This window comes from Papio anubis, chromosome 13 (genome assembly GCF_008728515.1).
Source record: "Papio anubis isolate 15944 chromosome 13, Panubis1.0, whole genome shotgun sequence".
NCBI lineage: Eukaryota > Metazoa > Chordata > Mammalia > Primates > Cercopithecidae > Papio > Papio anubis.
The window spans coordinates 82,058,638-82,078,732 of record NC_044988.1 but is presented as its reverse complement, the minus strand read 5'-3'; the positions used below and the strand labels follow the sequence as shown (position 1 = coordinate 82,078,732).

At 41.4% G+C, this 20,095-nt stretch overlaps 1 protein-coding gene across 1 annotated transcript; it reads right to left on the bottom strand.

The window, feature by feature from the left end:
* Positions 1-1,438: 1,438 nt before the first annotated feature.
* On the bottom strand, positions 1,439-17,270 carry LOC116270057 (uncharacterized protein KIAA1958-like). The gene is made up of 2 exons (XM_031654405.1): positions 16,522-17,270; positions 1,439-7,528 (listed from the first exon to the last, which is right to left on the bottom strand). Exons 1-2 carry the CDS (start codon positions 16,717-16,719, stop codon positions 6,722-6,724), a joined length of 1,005 nt encoding a protein of 334 aa, XP_031510265.1. The 5' UTR covers positions 16,720-17,270; the 3' UTR covers positions 1,439-6,721.
* Between the last annotated feature and the right edge of the window lie 2,825 nt (positions 17,271-20,095).

Genomic DNA, 20,095 nt, shown 5'->3' with positions numbered 1-20,095 from the left:
CCACCTCCACATGCCTCATAAATTACGTCAATTCCTTCTAGATTCTAGAATTGAGATTTGGCCTTCCTCTGGGTTTTTCCGGGAAGGTACGAGAAGCTCACTAGGGTCTTCTGCGAGCCGGATGTCATTCTGCCAGGTGCAGTTCTGTTTATTTTTGAAAATGGAAATCTTCCCAGCTATGATATGGGGGAGAGAGTTCTGGACTAGTTCTCTAGTCCTGAATCGATTACTTATTGTTTGGCTGATCTTGGATGGCCCCTTTAATATCTCTGGACTTAAATTTCCTTATTGATAAAAATGGGGAAATTTGACTAGATGATCTCAGAGTTTCATATAACCTATTGCTTTATAAGTCTCAAAGAGAAAATAAATATGCCCTGATAAAGGAAAAAAGAACACAAAACAAGTGAGTAAATAAGTATATTTTTCCGCTTTGGGAGGTCGAGGTGGGTGGATCACTGAGGTCAGGAGTTCGAGACCAGCCTGGCCAACATGGTGAAACCCCATCTCCACCAAAAACACAAAAATTAGCCGAGTGTGGTGGCGCACACTTGTAATCCCAGCTACTTGGGAGGCTGAGGGGAGAGGATGGCTTGAACCCAGGAGGCAGAGATTGCAGTGAGCCGAGATTGCATCACTGCACTCCAGCCTGGGCAACAGAGTGAGACTCTGTCTCAAAAAAGAAAAAAAAAAAAAAAAAAAAATATATATATATATATATATATATATATATATACACACACACACACACACACATTTTTCTATGACAGTGCTGTGGCCTACAGATTATAAAAATCCTCTGACCAAAATTAAATAGCAAAAGTAAAAAACCTGAGCATGTAATTGTGGCGTAAGTTGGCAACTCCTTTACTTTTTAAGGAGGGACGCCAATGTTAAAACAGGCGCAGCTTGTAAACTAAGTTTTATTAGAATAAATTCACATGACCATCTTCCCTTTAAGGTAGATGACAGGTAATACAAATTACTTATTGGATAAAGAGAGAAGGTTCTCAGTAGGCAGAAAACGCTGGGGAACCGCCAGGCTTTCCAGGAACGGTTAAATTCCCAAGTGACCAATCATTTAGTAAGAGAGTACATGGAGGGGTGACACAGTATGGCTTGAGATGAAATAGTTGCCAAACAAACCAAAACTGTGTTTAATTTTCTTTTAAGTTAATGGACTTCTATGGCCTTCAGGAGGCAGTTTTGTCTCATGGACTGAGCACTAGATTTGGAGTCAGAAAACCTGCATTCTCCAACTTACAAACTTAAATTCTCCAACTTATCAGTGAGATTTTGGGAAGTTTAACTCCTCTGAGCCTAGATTCTCAGTAAGTAATACGGAAATAATTAGACATACCTTGTAGAGCGGTTGTAAAAATTACATGAGAATATATGGCAGCTGCGAAAAAGCATGTAACACAGTGTTAGTCAAATCTGAGCCTTCTAGAAATTTTTATTTGAACAAATCAGTAGATGTAACAATAACCACAGTTAAATGCAAATTAATCAAATCAGTTATATTGACCACCAAGTATCTAGGAGCCCATTCTCACCTCAATGTGGGGAGGGAGAGTTATCTAACTGCTATGAATAGTAATGGAACTAAAATATATCTACATATTATCCAGTGATTTTTTGGGTCTTATTACATATTTCCTGAAATAATTAATTTCCATATGAGTTGTATTAGCTAAATAATAAAGGGCTTTCATTGAGCACAACAATCAGATTCTGGTCAACCACTGAACATGGGGAACTTCTGTAGATTTTTTGGACTGTAATGAACTAGAAATATTCAAAATCATAATAATAATGGGTAAGCTTTGTCTGAAGCATGGGCAGCCTTCCTCAAAGAAGTCTTGGGAAATTCTGTTATGTCAGAATACACATGTCAGATGGAGGAACTTCCAGAGATATTCATTTAGTTATCATACCGCATGGCCTCCTCTTCTCTTAGAAGGGGAGGGCAGCGGTAGGTCACCACGAATCCCTCCCTCCTCCTATATTAATAAGGGTGATTCATTTATATGGGAAAATGCAACAAAGATTTTTACTTAGGAACACTGCCTACACGATGGAACGTTTTTCTTTTAACACAGAGTATTAAAAATTCACTCCAAAAACAAAGCATTCAAAAATATATACAAGTTTGAAACTTTTAATACATACTTCTGTTCAGAGCTGTTATGAGCTTTTAACTATGTATGGGCCTTATCTTAGACTACACTGGAGATCGTGTAGAGAAAATGAGGTCACTCTTCTCTGAGGTCTTCACTGTTTGCGTTCATTGATGCCTAAAGGTAACCGGTTACTACCTCAAAAGTTTTTAGCAATCTACATCTCATAAAAGCAACAAAGATGGATGTTTGATAAGGACAATATTTAAGCATTCTGTTACTTTATTTTAGTGGTAACGGTGTGGACTGTGTTAGCCTAAACTGAGAAAAATGATCAATATTCTGCTGCTTCGAGATAGCAAAATAATTTTAGAAGTTGTGGAACTTGAAAGTTAAAAAGTCTTAAAGTCTTATTCCTAAAGAAGGCATCCCAATATGGTGAGAAGCACTAAATTAGGAGATTAACTATCTTCAGGAATTAGGAATTCCTTCAGGAATTAGGAATTTTGCGTCCTAGCTCTGCCACTTCCTAATTACATGACCTTGAGGAATTGTAGAAGTGCAACACGGTTCACCGTGGAGATCCATCCCACTGATGGCACTTTATAGCTAAGGAAATTGATATCGGCATCTGCCCAAGTGAGGAGTGAAGTGGCTCCGAGTCTAGTTATCTTTCAAGTACAGTAAGATGCTTCCTTTTCTACAAGAGTATTACTTTGTCCAGATTCTCCTAATGACTATGTCTATGAAAATGCTGAGTGTGGCATATAATGCTTGATGCTTTTAATAACCTTGAATTAAAATAAAAATCAAAGTAACCAAATTTCACATTTCTTCAAACACCACTTATCAGCCAGGGCAAATTAATGTAGCATAAAATCCAAGGAAAGCTGGAAAATGCCACATGACCACGAAGACCCATCTTTCACAGCTTTGGTTAGGTACTTCCATAAAATTCCTGTTTGCAAACACACTAAACAATGGAAAAACCTTCTCAGAAAGCCCCATAAGGCTTTTCTGTTCTTCCTTCACTTGTTTTTGCTTATATCTGAGGTATCAGAGCTTGGTTGTGTTGGAGGTAGAATTCATGGGTGAAATGTGTTAACTTAACCAGATTATCAGGTTTGGTTTCTTCTTCAAGTTTAACAGTTTAAGGGAGACAGAATCTCCATAATGGAAGAAATAAGTGGTATAATGCAAATTAGTTACATAATATTAGTTATTACCAAAAGCTGTAACTAAGCTGGCTAACATTTATTGCGTGCTTATGATGTGCCTGGTACTGCCCTAAACTCTTTATATTCAATTGAATCACAACCTTTAAGGCGACATCCTAGCTTCTGTGCCAGAGTAAGCTTCCAACACGGAGTCTGCTTAGATTCGGCGGGCGGGGGGCGGTAGCCAGAAAGTAGGGCTCACTTTAGAGCAGATATGAAAGGTGCTGTGGACAACAGTTCACCTGAAGGACACTCTACGGATCCTCTCATAACACCTGCAGTACCACCAGCCCTGACACACAGCCCAGGGGCAACCTGTGCTTAAGTAAACTTGTGAATTCTTGATACGTATTTCTACTTGGGAGCACAAAAAACCCAAAGGTAAGTGGAGAAAATGCTCTTTACCGCCCCACTTCTTTCTCTGGGGATTCTCCTTTCTCTTGCATCAGGCCAAGAGCAGAAAATCCTGGAGTCCCCAGAAGGTAAGGTTTAGAGCTGACTGGAAGCCAGAACAACTGCCTTAGAACACCAACGAGGACTCCTACTCCGGCCCCCTTAAGACCTCGGAGGATGGATTTGGCCAAACACATGGACAGGCGCTTCACCATTTTATTTATTTTTTATTTTTTTGAGATGGAGTCTAGCTTTGTTGCCTAGGCTGGAGAGCAGTGGCGTGGTCTCGGCTTGCTGCAACCTCTACCTCCCAGGTTCAAGCGTTTCTCCTGCCTCAGCCTCTCAAGTAGCTGGCATTACAGGTGCCTGCCACCACACCAGGCTAATTTTTGTATTTTTAGTAGAGACGGGGTTTCACCAGGTTGGTCAGGCTGATCTTTAACTCCTGACCTCAAGTGATCCGCCCACCTTGGCCTCCCAAAGTGTTGGGATTACAGGCGTGAGCCACTGCACCAGGCCGCTTTGCCATTTTAGCAGGCTTACCAGGCTTAACCACATATTGTGTGTGTTTGTGTGTGTGTGTGTGTGTCTGTGTATACATTTATGTATACATGTGTATACACAGATACACACACACATATACACAAATGCATAATAAAGTACCTAGTACAACGGGTAGCACACACTAGCACTTGATGACTGTGTTTAGTTCCTCACTCTTGTTCCCCAAGGTGGCATGTCATAAACAGCTTTTAGGCTGCTCAGACACTGCTTTTATTCCATCAGATGCCACTGAAGATTTGCCCTCCTGATTTTTTATTATAATAATTCACTTCAGAACCCAGGGATTTTATGGAACATCAACTAGGTGATAGGCAACACATTTGAGGGAGAGATGACTATTGAGCTGATGAAAAGCCACTACCAACAGAAAGATGACAACCTCTGCAGTCGTTATTGCTACCTTTGAAAAGGTCAAAATCTGAAAAGATCCCAGTGATTCCTAATGGCAATTTCTTTTTGACTCTATTCAAATAAAAATGGAGGTTTTATTTAATTAGGCTGCAGGCTTTGCCCAATAGTTCACATAGCTTGTATTTCAGTTTAAGTGCAGAACCAACAAAACAAAATATCCTTTGGGTGTTTAGCAAACTAAAGGAAATTGTACCTAATGTTTTGTGTATTTCTTTTAAATCAAAACCCTAAGATCACTACAGGAAACCACACCAGAACATTATGTGATATTAAGTCATACACTGATGATTAAATATTACCTGTTATTTATATACAGATGGAGAAATACCAAAATTAATCTCTTTTCAGGAAATGTCAACTAGTAAACAAACTTATAAATGCACAGTGACTAAAAAGGGAATAACATTAAATCTTAAGGCAGCATTGGTTGAGTCTTCTCTGGTAAAGGAAGTATTACATATCTCAATGACTAGCATATGATTTTTTAAGAAACCAATTAATTAAAATAAATACTAAAATAATGTTTTTAAAAAGAAAGAGGACTGATTTTAAGACTTCTACAAAATGAATTTGTATTAGAATTTTAATTTGGGATTAGAAAGCATATTAGGAGCATAATGGAATAAAGTTACAGGAGATTTTTCTCAAATACAAAGTCAAGGTCCCTAGAAATTATTGTTACTATTACTGTGCACTCTTTGGGCTCCTTTTTCAGTTGTGGTTGCACTCAGAGTAGTTATTAGAAAATTCTGCTGATTTTTAAATAATGTGGTCAGGTTGCATTTGACCTGAGTGAAATGGTTTCAAACTGCATTAGCTACCATGCTGCGCTCATTTTATAACTACATCCTTAATGCTGGGTTTGCTTACCTGCTGGGGTGCCTAAATCATCGTGTCCCAAGCATTGGTGCCAGCCTAAAATGATGACATCTAATTGTGGCTGAAAAGTTATACATTGACAAAAATATTCCAAAGCTCTTTAATAAAGAAATTTTGGGGATCTGTGTTTTTTGCAGCTTGTTTGGTTAGCTTTTCTTGGCTAAGACTAAAAATTACCTTTACTTGTTTTATAGATCCACTGCTATATGCTGACAGAATAATGGGATGATACGAAGAACAGACAGAAACCTCAAAAAATGTTCCAAACGAGCTCTCACATGGTGCTGAGAAATAAAACATAGGCACTTCTGCGTCAGGAGGTTTTCACATTTTGATCACAGATTGGCTTCTCCAAGCCATTTTCCTTCACTACTAGAAATTCCCTCACGGTACAAACTGTCTAGTTCACTAGAAGCCTTGTTCTCACAGACACCCTTCTGGTGCGTGAATCTTTTGTCATAAAATTCTCTCCATTGGCGGCTGAGATGGGGTTCCTCCCGCTGCTGGGAGCCGTGGGAGCAGCCCGAGTCCCTGTCAGATGACCGAGTGTCGCTTGAGGATCTTCCCTGACACAAGGCTTCCTGCCCTCCAGAACCACGTTATCCACCAACAAAAAAAAACAAAGGCGTGTCAAGCGCAATCTGTCTCCTGGAAACAGGGAACGTGTCTGCCTCTCTCCAGTTCCTCCTTGTGAGTGTAATTCAACAAAGTGTACAGTCTTCCTAACATTCTAAAGCTACTGCGCTACTGGGAGTTTTTAAATGACTACTTAACAGTTTCCTTTTTTTTTTTTTTTTTTTTTTTTTTAGAAAACCTGTGCTAGAAAGGCACTAGAGAAAATGAATTTCCTCACTCTTGCATGTAGCAATTACACATTGTGTTAGATTCTAAAAGCTAACAAAGTTGACACACATTTGGATAAACCATTCGAATGATTTAGACTCATCTAGTTTCATTTTAAAAAGCAAACCCCAAGACAAAGGGAGAGCGGGCCACACCAGGGGGAGAGCTGCCAGACCGGGAGGTCACACCCAGTCAGCCCCTGCCTCCGCGGAGCTCCAGCTGCTCCAGCCCTGGCCACCCCAGGGAGCGCCCACTGAGCAGGTGACAGGGCAGTGGCTGGGCCCCAGGGAGGGCTCACTGGCAGCAGCTGTGGGAGCCAAGCCTCCGGGAGACCTGAGTGAACGAGACAAAGGTGAAGTTCTCACAGTTTTCCAGCTTGACCTTCTTGGCTAAGTTTGGGACAATTCCCCGAAGAGAGCGCAGCCCCATCCTCTGCTCCTCATACCACACGCTGCCCATGTCTGTGGCCTCCTTCCTGGCAGTCAGGTAGAAGGGGGACTTGGCCTCCATTTGGGTGGGCGGCCGGTGGATGTACATGTACTTGTAGAGGAGGCAGTAAGGGCACTGTTTGTGTCCCCGGGAATGTTCATGGTAGATTTTCCCGTGACACACTCTGGTGGAGCCGCTCCGACTCTCCCGCTTGACGCTGTCTGTCCGGGCAAAGTAGGGCTGGTTTTGGGGGTCTTTGAGCAGCTCGATGTCACCGTACATCAGATCTGCATGCTCCTGCAGCGTCCGCATGTTCAGGTACTGGCTGTTGTACTTGACCACAGTGGACAGGAGAGTGATAGGGCTGTCATCCCCCAGACACCCTGCCTGCCACATCTCCTCCTCGTCAGAGAGGGAGAAGTAGACGATGTTGCGAGAACGCGCGCCCGACATGCCTGCCTTACTCAGCACCCACAGCTTCTCCTTGAGTTTCTTGGTGGAGGAGCTGAAGGTGCTGCTGGTGATGGAAAAGCCGACACCTGCATTCTTCAGGATGCGGTCCAGGCCTCGGCGAATAGCATGGAGTGAGGTGGCCAGGAAGTCTGAGCCGTCGCTCTTCTTAACGGTGACATAAAAGTTCTCAAGCAGCTCGTTCAACTTCACTGCAGGGATCTCAAATGAGACAAACATGGAGGTTACACACTTGACACTCACACAGCCAGACCCCTCCTTCCTTCTAATCCTCACCAGGGGCTGTGTTGAGGACATTTTGTGACCCCTTAGCAGGACTTAATGGAAAGCACAGTGAATTTCAAGCTGGAAGATCTAGGTTCCATACTTGGCTGCACCTGATCTCTTTAAACCTATTTTTTTTTTTTTTTTGAGACGGAGTCTCGCTCTGTCGCCCAGGCTGGAGTGCAGTGGCCGGATCTCGGCTCACTACAAGCTCCGCCTCCCAGGTTCACGCCATTCTCCTGCCTCAGCCTCCCGACTAGCTGGGACTATAGGCGCCCGCCACCATGCCTGGCTAATTTTTTGTATTTTTAGTAGAGACGGGGTTTCACTGTGTTAGCCAGGATGGTCTCGATCTCCTGACCTCGTGACCCGCCCGCCTCGGCCTCCCAAAGTGCTGTGATTACAGGCATGAGCCACCGTGCCCGGCCTAAACCTCAGTATTTCAATCTGCAAAACAGAACATCATAATCAATACCCTCTCCAAGGCTGTAATGCTTAAAGCAGAGGACTGTGAAAGGGTGTGTAAATAGTAATTAACACCCCCCCATACACATACATACATGTGTGTCTGTAAACACATATATATACACACTTATTATTACTGGCTGTTTGTAACTTTCACTATTTCTCTTGGAAGGCCTGTGGTTTTGTTTGAAAATAGTTGCTTCCCTCTCCTTTAATAAAATTCAACCCAAACTCTCTGAAAAATTCCTGAATTAAACAAACTCTGAATAACTTCATCATTGATTTCCTTGACATCTGCACAGAACATTTGGTTACTAGACACAGTGCTGTAGGGTAAGACCATTTCCCTACATTGTCCATTTTGCACAGCAAGTTAATGTTCCTTTTCAGTTGAATTTATCTGAATAGGTCCTGAAATATCTGTGGTTTAATGAGCCACAGGCTTTCAATATCAGTTGTTTGTTTAAAATATATGAAAAAGCTGGACACGACGGCTCACGCCTGTAATCCCAACACTTAGAAAGGCCAAGGTGGGCAGATCACCTTAAGTCAGGAGTTCAAGACCAGCCTGGCCAACATGGTGAAACCCCATCTCTACTAAAAATACAAAATTAGCTGGGCACGGTTGTGTGTGCCTGTAGTCCCAGCTACTTGGGAGGCTGAGGCAGGAGAACTGCTTAAACTGGGAAGGTGGAGGTTGCAGTGAGCCAAGATTGTGCCACTGCACTGTAGCCTGGGCGACGAGAGTGAGACTCCATCTCGAAAAAAAAAAAGTGAATGACTATCCTGACAGAATGAGCTCCTTATTTAGAGAGAGTCAGAAGAGAAGGCAGAGCTTGGCTATTAAGAAAGCTTTATTTTCAAGATGGAACTACAAAGGGCAAAGCAGCCCTTGCTCATGGTCTATTCAAGCTGAATACATATTCTAGGACAATTAGAAAGTCCCAATAAAATATTTTTTTTATCGAGTAGACACTGGACAGCTAACATTCATTCTTCTAATAGCCCTTAATCAAGGAGAAAATAAAAGCTGAACTATAGATTAAAAATTAACCAAACTGAAGATATTATATATCAAAATGTATGAGATATTGCTAAGTATACATAATAAATATACATCATAGTTTTGGATGACATTGTTAGAAAACTTTATTGAGAATAAGCAAACTGATTATTCAACTCAAAAAGCTAGAAAAAGTAAACTAAACTCAAAAATCGTAGAGTGGGGTTGGGCATGGTGGCTCATGCCTGTAATCTCAGCACTTTGGGAGGCTGAGGCAGGAGGATCACTTGAGGTCAGTTTAAGACCAGCCGGGCCAACATGGCGAAACCCCGTCTCTACTAAAAAAAACATAAAAATTAGCCAGGCATGGTGGTGTGCACCTGTAGTCCAGTCCCAGCTACTTGGGAGGCTGAGGCAGGAGAATCGCTTGAATCCGAAAGGCAGAGGTTGGAGTGAGCTGAGATCATGCCACTGCACTCCAGCCTGGGCAACAGAGCAAGACTCTGTCTCAAAAAAAAAAAAAAAAAAAGTAGAGTGAATCAATAAAAATAAATAAATTAATTAATGGACTAGAAAAGAAATAAATTGGGATAGATAAAAATGTAATCATTGAAAAGACTCATAAAGTTGAAAAACTTCTAGCAGGTCTGACTTTATGAAGAGGGTGAGAAAGGAGGAAAGGAAGTATGTATACACCTAAACCTTATTAGGAATAAGAAAGACTATACAGAAGATAAAAGAGTAAAGAATATGAAAGAACATCACATACTTTATACATATTAATATGAAAATCTAGATAACCTGAACAATTGTCTAGCAAAATATAATGGGTTCAATAAAAGGTAAAGGATCTGAAGAGCCCCAAAGAGTGTGAAATGACTGTCAAAGATGTATATTGTTCCTAAAAGTATGCCTTTATGGAATCAGTTCAGCTTTTCTTTTTCATTTAAATAGTTTCAGAGCATAGAAAAAGACAGAAAGACTCTTCATTTTTTTCTAACCCAAATCTGACCAATATTACATTAAAACCCAAAGTATTTAAATATAAACTACCCCCAAGTAAAATTCAAGCAATTTTCATTTTGCATGTTATTAGGTTAAATAGAATGTGTGAACATTAGTATCACCCACATCGAGGGCATGGCTCTGATACACACAGGTTCCAGTTCATATAGTACCCCTCAAAACAAGGACTGCCTATGTAACCAGGTATTCCAGCTTTGAAAAGCAATTTTTTTTTTTTTTTTTTTTAAGACAGATTCTCACTCTGTTGCCCAGGTTGGAGTGGAGTGGCATAATCTCAGCTCACTGCAGCCTCACCTCCTGGGTTCAAGTGATTCTCATGCCTTAGCCTCCTGAGTAGTTGGGACTACAAGTGTGTGCCACCACACCCGGCTAATTTTTGTAGTTTTTAGTAGAGACGGGAGTTCACCATGTTGGCCAGGCTGGTCTCTAACTCTTGACCTCAAGCGATCTGCCTGCCTCGGCCTCCCAAAGTGCTGGGATTATAAGCTTGAGCCACTGGGCCTGGCTAAAATGAATTGTAAAGTTTTGTTTTCCTTTCCTTAGCCTCAGAATGTAGCCTTGAAATGTACCTTAAAACCCTTTGTTTCTCTCCTTTCCCACCAGACACTCCCTTACACCATGCACATTTATCTCATTATATACTTATTCAACTTACACTTATCTAACTGTGTGCTTACTTAGAAGTTCCAGGGCTAATCTGGAGACAAACCAGGCCTGGAGACCCAGTTGCAAAATTCCAGAGATTACCTCAAGGCCACTGGTCAACAACCCAGCTATTGTTGAGGTGAGGCCACCATACTCCAGGTGGACCACGACTCAAGATAGCCACTGGAACAAGACACGGAGACCTTGTGCCCAACAGCACTCCCGCATGCCTCCCGTTCCAAGTTCCTTTTTTATGCCCCTCTCTCCAGCCAAAGTTGAAAATGGTTTCTTTAAGGCACTAGCCTTGGCCATTTCCCCACTGCTAGCTCTGGAATAAAGTCACTTTTCTTTTACTGCATCTCATCTTTGTTACTGGCTTTGCAAGTGGTGAGCAGCTGTACCTGTGTTCGGTTACACCTGTATTATAAGTTAAACTTAGGACTGAATGGACTGATGACAATACATTCAATGCATTATGGGAAGACAGAATGAGGCATCGAACCTCTCCTGTGGGCATCATGGGAAGTGTTTGACTCCTGAAGTGAACACAAAATGATCCCATCCTAATAAATATTTTAATATAATTGACATTCACACATTAAAACAAAAAGTAATATGAACTTACACATACTTGAAAAGTATTTGAAAAAAATGTGACCTCCATTACAAATTTTTAAAAATTCAAATTCAAATTTAGATAGGAAGAAAAAGATCTTCTTACTATGATGAAGCGTAATTTACAGGCAAGAGCTAGAAAAACTGTATCCACAAGGAAAACATTCGAATCTTTCTTACAAAGTCAGGAACAGGAAGAGCTTACTCAATATCACTGTTATTATATAATACTGTTCCGGAGGTTCTAACCAACCAGATAACACAAGAGAAAGAAGTTATGTACACACACACATACATATGTATGTATATGGGAAAGGAAAAAGACAAAATATTGCTTTCTGATAATCTGGTTGTTGGTCAAGGAAACCCCAAGAGATTCAGCTGAAAAGCTATCAGAGTAGGTTAGTGGTACGCAACTATAAGAAAAACAGCTTTCTTATATACCAGCGATAACCAGTTAAAATAACTTGCCAGAAACCACTGTACTAAAACAAAGCTGGCTTTGGATTTTTATGTTGTCACTTGCAACTCCCTACTTGCAGGTGGTCAGCTCTCTTTATAGTAGTTGAGACTCCTTTGGTTGCAAGAGACAAACCAAACTGGAAGCCGAGGCAGAGAGGGATATCAGAACGAGTGGACTCCAACCAAGGCCGCCAGGATTCTCATCTTTCATCTCTGCTGCTTTGTGCGGAGTGGCTTTTTTCACATAGCTGCAAGCACAGCCACCTAGCACTCCCCCAAATTTCCATCTTAAAGTTTCAGGTTTAGCAAGAGACCAACTCTCATTTTCAGGAGCAAAACACCAAAAAGAAGGATTCTGATTGGACCTAATCCAAACAACTTGCCAAAAGGTAGTTCATTCTATTCATTCTCCTAATGTGATGGCTTCTGCAATAACCATGTGGATTATAGGAGAGGAATGGTTCCTGAATAAGGGGTGCTGAGTAGAAAATCTTATTTTTTATGTTAGCCCTTTCAACAAAAAACAAAAAGCAAATCTTTGATAGTTTCCTGTGCCCTTGGGATAAATTCCAAACTGTTTACTTTGTATGCAAGTCTTCACAATCTGCTTCTGACAGTATGAGAAGACATCTACAATTCCCCTCCGTGTACACACACCCTTTGGCAACCAGACTTTGCTGCTTCTCCAATCAAGTAGAATCCATTTTCCCACCCCTTGAATCTGGGCTAGCCACGTGACTTATTTTCACCACGTGACTTATTCCGCAGAATATGGCAGAAGTGACAATGCGTGATTTCCAAGCCTTCAAGGAATGTGTGAATTCCCAGGCTTCAAGGGGTTCTGCTTTTGCTGCTTTTGTCTTTTTTTTTTTTTTTTTTTTTTATAAAAACAGGGTCCCCCCTTTTCCCCCAGGCGGGGGTGCAGTGGTGTGATCATGGCTCACTGCAGCATCCACCTCCTGGGTTCAAGCGATTCTCCTGCCTCAACCTCCTGAGTAGCTGGGATTACAGGTGCACAACACCATGCCTGGCTAATTTTTATATTTTTAGTAGAGACGGGGCTTCACCACGTTGGCTAGGCTGGTCTTAACTCCTGACCTCAAGTGATTGGCCCACCTTGGCCTCCCAAAGTGCTGGGATTACAGGTGTGACCGCGCCTGGCCTGCTTCTGTCTATAGGTTCTTACTGGTTTAGTGCATGGTGTTGCCCTGTGAGGAGGCCCAGTTAGACTGTGGGAATATGGGGACAAATTGTTCCCATCTAACATCCAAATGACTGCACCCATATGAGTACCCCAAGTGAGACCAGTAGGGGAGGTACTCAGCTGAGCTCAGCACAAAATGCTAACTCACTCATCAAATCATGAACAAATAAAATGGCTGTTGCTTTAGGTCCCTATATTTTTGGGTGGTTTGTTATGGAGCGGTAGATGACCAGTACACACCCTATTTCTGTAACCTGAACTTCTGTACCCTTTGTACTCTATTTTCCAGCTTCATCAAGCTTTTTGCCGTAACTAGAAACCATAAGGCCTTTTCATGCTACTTCCTCTGCCGAGAATGCTTTTTTCTACTAACTGTCTCTATTTGGAAAATCTCTATTCATTCTTCCAGAATTAGCTCAAATTTGACTTTCTACATAACTTAAGCAAAGTTATTCTCTCATATGGGATCCCATGGCACTTAAATTTTTGTTATGGTCCTTTCCATGTTGTACATTCTCTTATCTAGTTTATGTCTCTCTCTTGAAGTGGACTGAAAGCTCCTTGAAGACAAGAACTATGTTTCATTTATGACTGGGTCTTTAACACATACCAGAAGTCCCAAAATATGTGATTGGCACTGTATAACCATGGGTTAGGCGGGGACAGTGGCTCATGCCTATAATCCCAGCACTTTGGGAGACTCAGGTAGGCGGGTTGCTTGAGCTGAGTTTGAGACCAGCCTGGGCAACATGGTGAAACCTTGTCTCTACAGGCATGGTGGTGCATATCTGTAGTCCCAGCTACTCTCAGAAGGCTGAGGAAGGTGGATTACTTGAACCCCGGAGGTAGAGGTTGTAGTGAGCCAAGATCACACCACCGCACTCCTGCCTGGGTGACAGAGTGAGACCGTCTCAAAACAAAACAAATGCGTTAAACCAATGAATTAACCTAGTGTCAGGAGAACCAAGCTGACTTAAGATACAGAACATTTTTCTTAATTTCCACAGAATACCACAAGTTTCAAAGTAAAATCAGAGCCAAAGCAATTCCTCGAGAAATGTCAAGTCACAACACTTACATTGTTTGTACACAAAAAACAGTTCATTCTGGCCCGTGGTGTTTGCCTCCTTAGTTTTCTCTGACTCAGTTTTAGTGGGTGATTATTCTCCCAGGTTACTAAGGTCTTCAATCGATTATAAAAACATTGCAAGAAACCATTTTCCTTTAGTAACCATTCTGAATTGATTCACCACGTCAAGACTCACTATGGATGATAAAATTGGCTTCCTTGATGTAAAAATGACTAAAGAGAAGTCAGAGACTGGTCATGGGGCTGATGACACCAAGTGGGAAAGAATAAAATAAAAAAAAAACTGGGCTGGGGATGGAGGCTCATGGCTGTAATCCCAGCACTTTAGGAGGCCAAGGCAGGTGGATCGCTTGAGCCCAGGAGTTTGAAATCAGCCTGGGCAACACAGTGAGACCTTGTCTCTAAAAAAATTTAAAAATTAGCCAGGCATGGTGTTGCACGCCTGTTGTCTCAGCTACTCAGGAGGCTGAGGTGGGAGAATCACGAGCATATTTTTTTATTTCTTCAAGTTCTTTTTGTTTCACATTCATTGATTTTAGACTTTCCTTGATAAGCATTTAAAGCTAAAATTTTTTTCTCTATAGATATTTTAGCTACAACTCACAAATTCTGATAAGTGGTGATTTAATTTTTATTCAGTTCAAGACATTTTATAACTTCCTTTGTGATTTCTTCTTGGTCCTTTGGTTATTAGTAATATGCTAACTTCCAAGTACTGGGAACAGTCTAGTTAGATCTGTAATTAATTTATAATTTAATTTGGCTAGGCGCAGTGGCTCACACCTGTAATCCCAGCACAAATATAATTGCTCTGACTCTTCAAAAAACCTGAGCACCTACGTTTTGGATGTTTCCCTTATAAGAGTATTATCATATGACTCTGCCAGGAGCCAGGGTATGCTACCTACCTAGAACCGCTTTAGGACGCTTTCAGGTACTCTTTTTCATCAAGGATTCATCAGCTCATCTTCCCTTTTTTAATAATGTTATCAACATATGCTCTCAGAGAGGACCCTGCCTTTCATATGTGCTTACTGGTCACTGCTTCTGTTGCACTTTTTTTTTTTTTGGTCCCATGGATGCTGCCTGGTCTGCATGTACAGTAGAAAGGCCCCTCACACTATGTAGTGTACCATGGTGCCAGAAGTAGAAAGCAGGGTTTCCTGCCCCATTTCATCTGTTGTTCATTCCCTAAGCACATCACTCAAACCTGGAGATCTCACTTGCTCTTGGGCTTCAACTATGACATCCATTTGCAAGACTTTTCAATGTCTACTTCCAGCTTTAACAGTTCCACCATGTTTTAAGTTCCACATTCCTAACTCTTTGTTGACCATTTCCATCTGCACATCTGATTTAGACTCAATGCAGTCAAATCAAAATACAGTACCTTTATGTTCTATCTCCACATGTCCAAGATTTTCTCCTACGATTTACAAACCTCAGGCATTTCAAGTTGGATGAGTTTTTCGGTTTTCTTGTTTGTTTTTTAGAGGCAGGGTCTTGCTATGTTGCCCAGGCTGGAGTACAGTAGCTATTTACAGTCATGGTCATAGCACACTGTAGCCCTGAACTCCTAGGCTCATGCAATCCTCCTGCCTTAGCCTCCTAAGTAACTGGAACTGTTACAGGTGTGTGCCAGTACCCCTGGCTTTCAAGTTGGAAGAGATTTAAGAGCTCATTTTACAAAGGGGGAAATGGAGGACCAAGGACATTAATTAACTTTTTGCTCATCACTTCCAATTATTTCCCTAAAATACCACTTTCATTATGTTTCTTCTCTCTCAAACAACTTCAGTGGTTTCCCTTTTGTCTAATCCTTAGGATGCTTGCAGATTTTCTGGTCAGAGTGTTTTCCCTACTACAATAGTCCCTGTCTCTGCCCCTGCAATAATCCTTTCAAATGAAGTCTCTCCTTAGCAAAACCAAAACAAGATATTTCAGTGATTTTCCAGTGTTCACAAGATTTTAGCCTGGCACTTAAGGGTTATCAGAATCTGGTTTTATTGTCCATGATACCAAGATATGAGGCTTCTGCTGTAGGCAAGTGAGTCTGTCTCCCCAAATTTGATTCTTCCTCACATCCCTCAGCCTAGAAGGCTCCTGTCCTCATCTAATTCTACTGAAATCCTACCTTTCCTCAAAAAAAAAAAAAAAACTTAAATATCAATTATCTCTCCAGTTTTACCAAACTGAAATTAATTTACCCACCTGAACTTTTCAGGCATTTCCAATCTATAAATTCATGAAACGCTTGTTACATTCTGCTTTGTGTGCGGAGTTTTTCTATTTTATGTTCTTCCAAAGTTTCCCAAGGCAGAAAGCCACCGTTCTGTGTTCCCTACAATGCTTAGCACAGTGCCGGGCATTTGGAAGCTCAGTGAAGTTGGCTGAAAGAAGTAAACTCAAGAGTCCCTTACCTTGGTGATGTCTGTGTGGTCTTTGAGCCCGTTGGTCATGCACCAATATCGCCACACATTCAAGGCGTACCGCGTGGCTTTGGTAGTATTTGGGCTTACTGCACTGGTACACAGATCATTCAAGTCATCATTAATATTAAATACAGGAAATTTGTTGAGCTTAGTGGAATAAGCTAGAAATAAAAACAATAAAAGCATTAAAATAATTTGCCATTCCCTTCTTTAGAGAATTATACTTGGGATGCTAAAAAACAGAAAACTCTAAAAGACAACACCTTAAAACATGAAATGTCTATGAAAGTATATGTATATGTATATCTATATCTATATATTAGAATAAGTAGGAAAAATACTTATAGCATGGAATCAATGCAGTAAGCTTGCATTTAATCCCAACTATTTTACCATATATACTAGCTTATGTACTAACGCAGGCATTCCAATAATAGAAGTATAAAAATAAATGCTGAAAATCAAACACTGTTCTATCTAAAATTTTCACTGAAAAAAAAATAGCATTTCTATTCACAACAACAATCAAAAGAAAAGGAAGAAAGAGAAAGCAAATAAAAAAGTAGATACCCTCGCACATGAAGACCTATCATTTATTTGTAATTTACATTTTCAAATGTCTTGTGTGCCATCCTGGGCCGCCTTGAAGTAAATGGTGTTAGCTCTTTTTTTTGAGACGAAGTTTCGTTCTTATCGCCCAGGCTGGAGTGCAATGGCAGGATCTCAGCTCACTGCAACCTCCGCCACCTGGGTTCATGTGATTCTCCTGCCTCAGCCTCCCGAGTAGCTGGGATTATAGGCACCTGCCATCACGTCTGGCTAATTTTTTATATTTTTAGTTTCACCATGTTGGCCAGGCTGGTCTCAAGCTCCTGCCCTCAGGTGATCCACCTGCCTCGGCCTCCCAAAGTGCTAGGATAACAGGCATGAGCCACTGCGCCTGGCTCTGTGTTAGCTTTTTTTTTAAGTTTTGTTCACAAAATTGATAGAGGGGTTTAAATCCTGATTCCACAACCCATCAACTAGCTTTGAATCAGAAGGGAAGGTCAAGTGAGAGAAAAATGATAGGAAGAAGGGAGGAATATTTCAGAGGGGCTCATATCTTCTCAGAGGAGACGGAACATAGTTTAACTTGCCATAATTACTTCAGATAAAGACAGGTCTCAACATGTCCACTTTAAGTGTTGGTTGCCAAAGGGATAACTAGCTCATAACCCTTAGCTGGCTTTTCTTAAGACCCTGTGATCTGCTAAAACCAGGCTTAATCTGTTCAAATTGTAAGTCAAGGTAGAGCATCTCAAAGTAAAAATACTTCATCTAACAGTTCTCACCCTCTCTGGACTATTGATGAATGTATTCAAACAAGGCGCTAACTGGCTAGGGCTGTGGGAAACAGCAAAATGAAAAGTTAATGCAATGACCAAGGTGAACTGCAAATTGGGTTCATTTTACCTCCCTCACTTCACCTTTCACTGCTCCCTCTGAGCATCTCCTCTATATCAAACTACCAGGCCTGCTGTCCCCAGGATCCATCCATCTGCACTAGGAAACCCACACTACACCTTCCCCATGCACTGCTTGAGCAATCTTCACATGGTTTTTGTTTTGTTTTGTTTTGTTTTTGAGATGGAGTCTCGCTCTGTTGCCTAGACTGGAGTGCAGTGGCATGATCTTGGCTCACTGCAACCTCCGCCTCCCAGGTTCATGCGATTCTCCTGCCTCAGCCTCCCAAGTAGCTGCAACTCCAGGTACCCACCACTACACCTGGCTAATTTTTGTATTTTTAGTAGAGACGGGTTTTTGTCATGTTGGCCAGGCTGGTCTCGAACTCCTGACCTCAGGTGATCCACCCACCTCCGCCTCCCAAAGTGCTGGGATTACAGGCGTGAGCCACCACGCCTGGCCTTCACATGGTCTTTGTGCCAATCAAAATACTGTCTTTTTTTTTCAATTCGAAATCCACTTTTACACAACCTTTCCTCACACTCACCCAACTCCCTTATCCTCTTCTTCAGTTTATGCCTCACATTTGCTTTACTATTTTTTAGGAGTGTGTTCTCACTGTGTCCAGAAGGTCTCTTCAATTGGTTTGCATGCCCCTTAAGACTATGTCTTTGCTCTTTCAATCTCGATCCTGCCAAGAACTGTTGAATGCACTCTGCTTTAATAAATATTTACAGCAAGAGAGGAAGAAAAAATGCTGGAAACTATCTGAAGAAACTGTGTCATGAAGTAGACTCCTCTCACCACCCCATCAACCTGGATAACTCCTATTACTTGTGGGACTTGCTTGATATTAATAAAAGGACTCTTGTATAAAGTTTATTATTGTTATACTTAGCACTAATTGAATGCCTACTATATGCCAAGAGGTTTTACATAAATTGTCTATAATCCATAAGCAAGTCCTTTGTTATTCCTGTTTTCGAGGTAAGGAAACTCAGCCTCATACCTGTAACTTCATACATTCACTCATCCAATATTTACCACGGTACCCTCTCTGTGCCAGGCACTGGGCTGTTTAAGTTATGAAGTTAGTAAGTGGAAGAGCCAGGATTTGAACCTGGGTCTCTGACTCCATGTTAGAGTTACTACGGTGAAGGAATCAGTTACTATAAGGATAAAATTCTCAGTAAAGAATGCAATTTAGATATTAGCTTGTGCTTATGAAAAAATACCTTGGTTCCCCAAATGTATTCAGATGAACCTTCAATAAGAATAACTAAGTCTGCTTTGTTTAGATGACCACTATTGTTTCAAACACGATTAATTATTAAATAGCTGAATAATTTTTTTAAAAATTTTCTTAAAATCACAGGACAGAGACTATACATCGAAAATGGAAACCTAAATCCCAGAACACAGTGAAACAAATAAAGAATACTTGTCTGCTTACATAATGGGACAGAAATTATGTGAAAATGATTAAACGACGACATATATGGTTCGTTCATGATTATATTTATGGATTAAATTTCATTTACTTAATAAACTGCTTTCAAAATTTTGGAGGTAGGAGTTGTGTTATGCTGCTGAGGATATTTTTAAAAGACTATATTGGTGAAGAAACAAACAAAGGTAATAACTTATAACCTCATACAGGAAAAAGAGCAGACTACTGAAGGAAGATGTGAATGATTTTTTCCACCAGAGGACAGGACAAACCCCAAGTGCAAGATGAGGAGGAGCTGGGTGTGAGAGAGAGAAGGGACTGTGAGGTCGTGGTAGTGTAGACTGCGGATGCCCTTACATCATCTACCATCAGCACAAGTGCTGGCAAGTACGGCTGTGTGAAGTGAGGGATGTTTGCTGTGGAAGTCACCCGGAGGGCCAGAGGGAGGAAACGGGGCACTGCCTCAGGTAACTCTGGGCAGTCCCATTGGACACGGACAAGGGAAAAAGCAAAGCAGCTCAGGGCGCGGTGGCTCAAGCCTGTAATCCCAGCACTTTGGGAGGCCGAGACGGGCCGATCACGAGGTCAGGAGATCGAGACCATCCTGGCTAACACGGTGAAACCCCGTCTCTACTGAAAATACGAAAAACTAGCCGGGCGAGGTGGCGG